The 9828-nt window shown below is 48.9% G+C and overlaps 1 protein-coding gene across 4 annotated transcripts in view; it reads left to right on the forward strand.

The window, feature by feature from the left end:
* Positions 1-9828, forward strand: part of PACSIN2 (protein kinase C and casein kinase substrate in neurons 2) — a 156964-nt gene that overhangs the window by 97370 nt on the left and 49766 nt on the right. For all 4 annotated transcript variants that reach the window (XM_033233716.1, XM_033233717.1, XM_033233718.1 and 1 more), the window contains one exon: positions 9675-9811. In XM_033233716.1, coding sequence (XP_033089607.1) covers positions 9752-9811 — 60 coding nt within the window. In that variant the 5' untranslated portion in view covers positions 9675-9751. Of the gene's footprint in view, positions 1-9674; positions 9812-9828 lie in introns of those variants that run through there.

Here is a 9828-nt window from a genome sequence, read left to right on the forward strand (position 1 = left end):
AGAAAAGCTCTTTTCTGGTTTCTCATTGCTCCCTTTTCATAGCAGCCTGTTTGTGTTTTATGGATACATAACCCTTGAGTCTCTCCAAGAATTCTCACCAGATTTCATTAGAATTTCTCTCTTGTTTCCTCAAGTATTTGTTTTCCCCAGATGTCAGTTTGAACTTTATGAAAGGACAGGGCTGATGGCATAGGAAGCTGAGCTGGTTCCTTCTTGGCCCTTCCCCTAAATGGGAGAGTGGCCCCATCTCTGTAAGAGGCTGGGCAAGGCCCCAGGTGGGCTTACCTGAAAGTCATCTGCACTTGATGGCTTGGCTCCAAATGCAGCTTTTTTTTTTTTTTTTTTTTTTGGAGACGAGTCTCACCCTGTCGCCCAGGCTGGAGTGCAGTGGCGCAATCTCCGCCTCCTGGATTCAAACGATTCTCCTGCTTCAGCCTCCCAAGTAACTGCAACTACAGGCGCGTGCCACCACGCCTGGCTAACGTTTTGTAGTTTTAGTAGAGACGGGGTTTCACCGTGTTAGCCAGGATGGTCTCTATCTCCTGACCTCGTGATCTGCCCACCTTGGCCTCCCAAAGTGCTGGGATTACAGGCGTGAGCCACCGTGCCCGGCCCAAATACAGTTTTTAAAATGACCCTGGGCCAGACGCAGTGGATTACTTGAGCCCAGGAGTTCAAGACCAGCTTGGGCAATATGACAAAACCCCGTCTCTACTGCAAATACAAAAATTAACTGGGCATGGTAGCGCATGCCTGTGGTTCTAGCTACTGGGGAGGCCGAGGTGGGAGAATCACTTGAGCTGAGGAGGTTGGGGCTGCAGTGAGCTGTGATCACTCCACTGCACTTCAGCCTGGGTGACAGACCGAGACTCTGTCTCAAAAAAAAAAAAAAGACCATGATAATTCATGATAATTAACCCTCACCCCTGCCATTCACAACTTTGCATTTCTCAGCCTTGAGCTTGGTGTTCCTAAGGCCTTGTCTCCAGCACTGGCATTTTTCGGTGGTTTTCTTCTTCTCCCGGCGCACACCTGGCCGCTCTCTTCCAGCATGTCCTCCACCACGGGCGGCTCCACCACGGGCGGCTCCACCACGGGCGGCTCCACCACGGGCGGCTCCACCACGGGCGGCTCCACCACGGGCGGCTCCACCACGGGCGGCACGGCCTTGTTTCTGGGTTGTTACAGCTTCTGCCTCGTAATTCAGCAGGTCTTTGGGAGGAAGGAGAAGGAGGTGTGTCTGCCTCCCTTGCATTTGTTTCTTTCCAAAACTTGACACTATAATAGCAATGCTGTAATGTCATTATTTTGGGGAAGAAACAAATTCAGAGGAACTACATGGGAAACATATTTTCTTCCCTGTTTTTGCCATTGTGATGGCAAAGAATCCAGAATAACTCAGCACACACCACCCTATCCTCAAGGTTTATTTCAAAATCACTTGTTGGAATTCGGATGGCATGCTTCTGGTTCATCTTGCAAGGCACCCAGGGTAGCCTGTGAGAGCGAGTTCAAGACTGGAGTGTGTGCAGGAACAGTCTCCCTCATGTGTAGCCCTTGTTCAGAGTTCACAGAACTCATTCAGCTTTGAATTCTGATATTGGGGCTCAATTTCTTTCTTTCTTTTTTAGATTTTTTCTTATTTTTAATTTTTAAAGTTCTTTTAGAGACCAGGTCTCACTCTGTCACCCAGCCTGGAGTACAGCAGTATGATTGTAGCTCACTGCAGCCTCTAGCTCCTGGGCTCAAGTGATCCTCCCACCTCAGCTTCCTGAGTAGCTGGGACTACAGGTGTGTACTACCACACCTGCTAATTTTTCTTTTCTTTTTTTTTTAAATAGAGATGGGGGTCTCACTGTGTTGGCCAGGCTGGCCTCAAGTGATCCACCTGCTTTGGTCTTTCAAAGTGTTGAGATTTCCAGGCATGAACCACTATGCCTGGCTGAGCTCAGTTTTTTTGTTTTTTTGTTTGTTTGTTTGTTTGCTTGTTTGTTTGTTTGTTTTTGAGACGGATCATCGCTGTGTCGCCCAGGCTGGAGTGCAGTGGCGCGATCTTGGCTCACTGCAACCTCCACTTCCCGGGTTCAAGTGATTCTCCTGCCTCAGCCTCCTGAGTAGCTGAGATTACAGGTGCATGCTACCACACCCAGCTAATTTTTGTATTTTTAGTAGAGACACAGTTTCACCATGTTGGCCAGACTGGTCCTGAACTCCTGATCTCGTGATCCGCCTGCCTCGGCCTCCCAAAGTGCTGGAATTACAGGCGTGAGCCACCACGCCCAGCCTGAGTTCAGTTGCTTTGGGAAGAAGTAATTAGTCAACCACTGGGTGCCAGACAGTCTGAAATGTACAAAAGAAGTGCCAGATGAGTCCCTGTCCTTGGAAAGACCAGGGATGACTCATTTGTCTGTCACTTTGCACGTTCTCAAAATTCTTTCACAGCTGTCACCCCTGAGCCTCTTAATACCCTGGGAGGTAATGAGAGCCCCTGTTGTACTGCCTTACAGATGAGGACAGTGGCTCTCAGGGGGGACAAAAGCTGAATTACAGAGGTGGAGCTGAGACTCATTTTCAACTCAATATCATACTCTCTTCCCAGGAACTTTACATTCCAGATGAGAAGCCCCCAATTAATTACTAAATACACATTTATATATTTTTTGCATTGATTTTCAAAGGTTCCAGCGCTGTTTGGCATTAGAGAGCAGCTTGTCCCACACATGTGCACAGGTATGGTCAAGGTCATTGTAGTGGGCTCAACCTGGAAGAATGAATGAAGCAGAGCCAGGAAACATGCCCTACCTGACCGCCTTTTGAAGAAACAATTGCTCTCAGTCTCCTCAGCTTACATATTTCTTCAGCTCAAAGGGTGCTGCAAGCAGATTCATTTTTATGGTTAAGGACATGTGTGTGTCAAAAAAAAATTCTGAGTGGTACTTCCTGACAGGCCCAATGCCTTTGGGGATGTGGTAGAGATCAGGATCAATGCGGAAGCCCTAAGGCTTCAGCCTCCCTGGCAGGTGGTGGGACTCTGGATAATCCTCCTGGCATTTCTTCTTTTCGCTGCCAAGGATTGCCGGATTCTGGAAATGCCTGGTAGCTGGGCATGTGGTGTCTTGCTGGAGTTGGGCAGCATGGAGTCCAATGGTCTGGGTTGAGTCCCAGCCTAGCACTTATGAGCTGTGGGTCTGTGACCAGTGATTTGAATTATCTGTATCTTGGTTGCCTTTTCATCAAATGGAGACAATAATACATCTTTTGTAGGATTTTTGAGGTACAAAAATAATATATCTGAAACTCATCTTACCCACCTGTTGGCGCTGAGCGGTACTGAGTAGCTGGTAGCTGCTTGGATGGTGGTTTATCCCACTTCTACAAAATTCATAGCCTGGACTCCCAGGTGGAGCAGCAGAACTGCATCCGGGTAAAGCAGTCGTGCTTGATTTGATGCAAACATGGCAGACTCCAGGCAAGACAGCTGTCTTTGGGGGACGAAATGCCGTCATCGAATAGCTTTTGAACACTACATGGTGCCATGAGGCAGCTCTTCTAGCTCCTTGGACTCCCTGTGAGGTTGAGCATGGCTATTCTAGGGTGTGGCCTGTCTGCAGTGGCCCTGGTCTGCAGCTGGTTCCTGCTCAGGATGGGGTCATGCCCACCGTAGCAACTGATAGTTGCAAAGGACATTTTTACTTTACAAAGCATTTTTACATCCTTCTCAGTTGACCCTCACCATGATTCTGCCAGGCAAGTGGGGGTAATATTGGTATGGTAAACATTATATTTAAATACAGTTGCCCTGGGACTGAGTGTTCTCATGCAACAAATGGCACCATTAAGGCATAAAAAGGTAGGGCATAGCCAGGCAGTGGCACACACCCTGTAGTCCTAGCTACTTGGGAGGCTGAGGCAGGAGGATCCCTTGAGCCCAGGAGTTCCAGGCCAGGCTGGGCAACATAGTGAGATCCCATCTCTAAAAAGAAAAAGAAAAGGGCACAGAGCACCAATCAGTGAGGAAGTGCAGATGAAACCACTGTGGCTTAATAACACCACCTGAAAGGCCGAGATCGACAGACTGCCTGGAAATAGGACTGTAGTGGTAGTTTGTCACGGCACAGAGCAGAGCAGTGCATGTTCACTTTTTTTTGTTTGGTTGGTTTTTTTGAGATAGGGTCTTGCTCTGTTGCCCAGGCAGGAGTGCAGTGGCCCAGTAATAGCTCACTGCAACCTTGACCTCCTGGACTCAAGCAATCCTCTCACCTCAGCCTCCCGAGTAGTGGGGACCACAGGTGCGTGCCACCATACTTGGCTAATTTTTTTTATTTTCTACTTTTTGTAGAGATAGGATCTCACTATGTTGCCCAGGCTGGTCTTGAGCTCCTGGACTCAGGCGTTCCTCCTGCCTTGGCCTCTCAAAGCGCTGGGATTACAAGCGTAAGCCACCATGTCTGACCTATGTTTAGTTTTTCATGTTGTATGTTCTAGAATATTTGCACTCAGCACTGAGGTGGTTAAGATCAGTGGTGAAGAGCATGACTGCTGTCAGCCTGCCTTTATTAAGGTCTCAGCTCCTCTGCTTGGGCAAGCTCCTAACCCTTTCTGTGCCCCAGGTTCCTTGCTTTGACAGTGCCCATGGCGAAACCGCTACCCCATAGAGTTGTTAGGACTAAATGGAGTGCATGCATGTAGTGCATGGGGCACAGCGTCTGGCACATGAGGAGTCGCCGTAGGGGTGGGTATGACTGGCCTCTTTGCTGTTGAAGAAGGGAGGGCTGGTGGCAAGGTCACAGTGGTAGGTGGCAGCCTCACCAAAAGTGCTTATCCCAGTAGAAACAATGACGGGGAAACAAAAAGCAAACCCAGTCTCAGTCACCAACATTTCTCAGAACCTTTGGGTGGCTTGCTCTGGTGATTCTAAGAACAATGGCTGTCACTTTTAGGGTGTCGGGTGTGTGCCAGGTGACTTTTGTCACTGCTGGACCTTCTCCGTGCCTGCAAGGAAATTGCCTTCTTATTGGGTTGAGAGGCTGCCTCTTGAGAGCTGCTGGTGTGTCCCTGCACATGGATGACGTTTGAAGTCATGGGAGTTCCACAGATCAGTGCTGGGAGGGATGGGAGGAGCCATAGAGTGAACTGCAAGGTGTGCAAGTGGTTGGGAGAGGAAAGGGAGGCTCATCAGGGTGAGAGCGGGGAGCCAGGAGAGTCCCATACGCTGAGGCTGGTGCGGTACTCCCTGGGAGGAACGAGGCGGTTGGACAGGGCCCCTGCTGCTCATGTCCCAGAGCAGGGGCAGGAGAGAGGGGACTTAGGAGTTGTCACTGAGAACTCAGCTCGGTGCCTGTGCTCAAGCGCCCCCCTCCCAAACCCCCATCCTCCCACAGGTTGTTGCTCTGTGAACATCAGAAATGAGTTCCCAGCTTGGCCACGGTTGTACTATCAGTGGGGTTTTCTTTTTGGTGCAGATTCTTGTCCCCCAGGTCCTCCTCTTTACCTGCGTTCCTTGTGACTGTGGAGCTGAAGGAAGTAGCAAGGACACTTTGAAGCCCAGGGTGCGGACCAAGGACAATGCTCCCATTGAGGGAGGCCCTGCCATGGCCTGTGACCTGGGGGTACTGAGACCTTCATCTCATTTAACCTTCACTGAAACCTGGTAAAGCACAGCTCAGGAACTGGGGCTCAGAGAAATGACATGGCTTTCTGAGGTCACCCAGCTGGCCTGTGGTAGAGCTGGGATTTCCCGCCTTCCACCGTCCCAGGCCTTCTCCATGGGCTCCTCATCTGCATTACCTCACTGACTCTTTGGGCAGGAGACTTTCATTTCTTCCCCTCACAGTCTCTGTCTCTTTGGGTTTTCTATACCTTGCCTCAGTGTCCCCTTAGGGCTTCAGATATCTTTGCTGGATTCTGACTGCACAGTTCAATGAGACCTTGTATAAGATGTGCTTAGAGGGTTCAGATGAAAGTGTAGTTGATTATGAATTATTCCAGCTCAAGAACTGAAGTGGCGGTGCAGAGCTTCCTAAAGTCATTTCTATTGGGTCTGAAATGCCTTGTGCCATTTTATAAAAAGAGATTTGTCTTCCTAATTCTGTTTTACTTAAATTAATAAAGATGTATATAATCTTGGAGAATGTCTAAGTTGGGAGGTGACAGATTTGTGGCAGGGAGCAGCTGGCTGAGCATTAAGATGAACTCTAAGTAATACATATGGGGGTGGTTGAGCTGATGGCATCACAGATTGAGCTGTGGCCACAGAGGATGCCCGTGGGGTACGCTTGTCCCTCATTGCACCTGAAGGCATTCTACAGGATATCACTGTTGCCGTGTACAGTGCTGTGATGAGATCCTGGTCCCAGACAGAAGGAAAGTGAACAAGTATGGGCCTTTCCCAGCTCTGCCACCGTGTGACCGGAGAATGTCCCTTTCCCTTGCTGGTTGTTCCTTGTTCCTTTTGGTCAGCTAAGAGCATATATCCTGTTTGATGCCCTTGGCAGACCCATGATCTTGGTTATATTACCTCTCTGCTCAGTGATTCAGGCTCTTACTCCTAAAGGCTGACCACTGTGCTGAGCCTCTCCTTGCCTCCTGGCACTTAAGTGGGCTCTTAAATCTTAGGCCCGGTGTGATGGCTCATTCATGTAATCTCAGCAATTTGGGAGGCCAAGGCAGGAGGATCGCTTGAGCCCAGGAGTTTGAGACCAGCCTGGGCAACAGTGACACCCCAGTTTCCACATACGATTTTTTTTTTTTTTTAACTAGCTGGGTGTAGTAGCACGTGCCTATAGTCCCAACTACTCAGGAGGCTGAGACGAGAGGATTGCTTGAGCCCATGAGTTCGAGGCTGCAGTGAGCTGTGATCATGCCACTGCACTCCAGCCTGGATGACAGACAAGACGCTTTGTCAGTCAATCAACCAATCAGTCAGTCCGTCAATCAGTCTTGTGCACAACTGCGTCAAGACCACAGCTGTCTCCAGACTGAATCTAAATTCCTCTGCCCAAGTGGCTCAGGTGTCAAGCTGCCTCTCAGTCTGGAGCAGGGGCCTGCTCTTCCCTGTAGCTTCTCCCATGGCTGGCCAGGCAGCCCAGCTGGCAGCTTGATTGGGCCACTTTGAGACTCACCTGAGCCCAAAGCCCTGATATTCCCTGAGAAGCCTGGAGCAGAGACCAGCTGCTCTGGGTAGAAAACTTTCTGCTGCTGAAACATGGGGTGAGGCAACTCCAGGAGGACCCTGGCTAGTAGCATAGGAGTCCATAGAAAAAAGGCTCACACCTGTAATCCTAGCACTTTGGGAGGGCAAGGTGGGTGGATCACTTGACGTCAGGAGTTTGAGACCGCCTGGCCAACATGGCGGAAACCCCATCTCTACTGAAAAATACAAAAATTAGCCAAGCGTGGTGGCGCATGCCTGTAATCCCAGCTACTGGGGAGGCTGAGACACTAGAGTTGCTTGAACCTGGGAAGCAGAGGTTTCAGTGAGCTGAGATTGCACTACTGCACCCCAGCCTGGGCAACAGAGCCAGATTCCACCTCAAAAAAAAAAAAAAAAATTGCTGTGAGAGGTGGCGTCAGGGCCCAGGCCAGGTGGCCTGTCCAGCCTCTGTGAATCCTAGTGGTTCCAACGACACACTGCCCCTATGACTATGGAGCAGAGCCCCAACCAGCGTGGGAGAAGCCCTTGCTGGAGTTCTCTCCATGAGAGCCTGGTTAGGATCATGCACGCATCTTAGTCCTGTAACTGTCTCCTCACAGCGGCAATGTCTTTGTAGGACTTGGCTTTGAAGTACCGTTATCTGTTGTGGACTTTGTCTCTCTTGCTACACAGCAGTGTTTTACCTTTAGGAGCTCTGCAATCCACCAGATTAAGCCCTTTTAATTAGCGATCCAATTTTAGGTTATGGGAAGCCTCAACTTAACTTTGAGATTGTTTTTGGAAAACATCTTGGTGTAATGGAGAGAATATTACCTTAGCAAGCAGGCAGAGCTGGTGTCGAATACTAGTCTCCACCACCTATTACTTGGACAACCGTGGACAAATTACTGAACATCAATTTTCTTGACTTTAAAATAGAGACAGAAGTAATGATAGTAATGATAATTACTATATAATAATAATAGTGGCAACAATTCATTATTTACTATGTTCGTAGCACTTACTAAGGGTATATAATGGTACTTAGTGAGTTTGTAGCACTTACTAAGGGCCAAGTATTGTTTTAAGCTCTTGTATGTATTTGACTCACAGCAATTCTCTGTTGTAGGTTCCATTATTGTCTCTTTTTTTTTGAGATGGAGTTTTGCTCTTGTTGCCCAGGCTAGAGTGCAATGGCATGATCTAGGCTCACTGCAACCTCCACCTCCTGGGTTCAAGCGATTCTCCTGCCTCAGCCTCCCTAGTAGCTGGGATTACAGGCATGCGCCACCACACTTGGCTAATTTTATTTTTAGTAGAGACGGGATTTCTCTGTCTTGGTCAGGCTGGCCTCGAACTCCTGACCTCAGGTGATCTGGCCGCCTTGGCCTCCCAAAGTGCTGGGATTATAGGCGCGAGCCACTGCGCCCGGCTGTTGTCTCTCTTTTACAGATAAGGCACTCGAGGCACAGAGAGGGTAGGTAACTTGCCCACTGTTGCCCAGCTCATAAGTAATGGGTCTGGAATTCAAGCCTAGGCAGCCTGACTCTGGAGTCTTACTACAATTAGTCTACAAGTAAGTACAGGTCTACAAGTAAGTAAGAGCCTTACTACAGTCTACAAGTAAGACTACAATCTGTAGTCTTACTACAATTCCAGGTTGTCTCACAGAGAATCATGAAGAGTCATGTGATAACATATGGAACAGGACCTAGAACAAAGTCTTGCACCTTGTTGGTGCTCAAAACAAGTTGGCCACTCTGTCTCACCCCTTCCTGTTGCTAAGCTAAGGCTTTGGACTGTTGACTGTGGCAGTGAGGAATGTCTTGGATCTCTGGCTGTGTGTTCTGAACACAGGGTAAGGTAAAGAAAGATGGGGTCACCTTTTTACCAAAAAGTCAGACAGTTTCATCTCGGCTGTGGACAGGTCATCACACTAGCAAGGTGTGGTTTGTGCTTATGGGAGTCCTTCAGTTTCTTCCCTCCAGCAGGGGAAATAATTGCCGCCTTTACTCTTGCCTGGATTGTAGATTGCTGAATCTGTTTCTCAGAAGTGATCCATTTAGCTGAGCCACACACGGTGTCAGAATAAACTGGTCTGAATTTGGGGCTTCAGTGGCTGAGTCAGTAAAGGTGGAGTTGAGTAGGGACGGTGCTCAACACAAGTGGAATGTGGTAGACATTCTGGAGAGGGGAGTTGGGTGTCAAAGGTGGGATTACCTCCACTCATGTTTTATCCCAGGTCCTAGCCCTACCAGTTAGGTAGAGTAGGCCGGGATGGGCAAGCCCAAAGATCCGGGGGCTCTGCCTGATTTTATGCACATGCACCCCCTGCCCCCATCACCCACCATGCACACACAGACATACACATATCCGCCCAGAGTTGGTTAGAGTCTACTGGCTTTCTCCCACCTAAGGAAATATTATAGACCACCCGGTACTGAAGGCAGTGATTAGAAATGGGAAGCTGTGAAATAGAGATGACTTGTTTCTTTACCTTGGGCATTTAAAAACCACTGTGATACATATTTTTCGTTCATAGGTTTGTGTACAGATTTTGAGCATCCGAAGTTGACCCCTGACTAAGTATACCTTGCTGCTCCCTCAGCCTTTGAAGAAATGTCTGTCACGTATGATGATTCCGTTGGAGTAGAAGTGTCCAGCGACAGCTTCTGGGAGGTAATGCACCTGCTTTC

Source organism: Trachypithecus francoisi, unplaced genomic scaffold (assembly GCF_009764315.1).
Source record: "Trachypithecus francoisi isolate TF-2019V2 unplaced genomic scaffold, Tfra_2.0 Lachesis_group14, whole genome shotgun sequence".
NCBI classification, from domain to species: Eukaryota; Metazoa; Chordata; class Mammalia; order Primates; family Cercopithecidae; genus Trachypithecus; species Trachypithecus francoisi.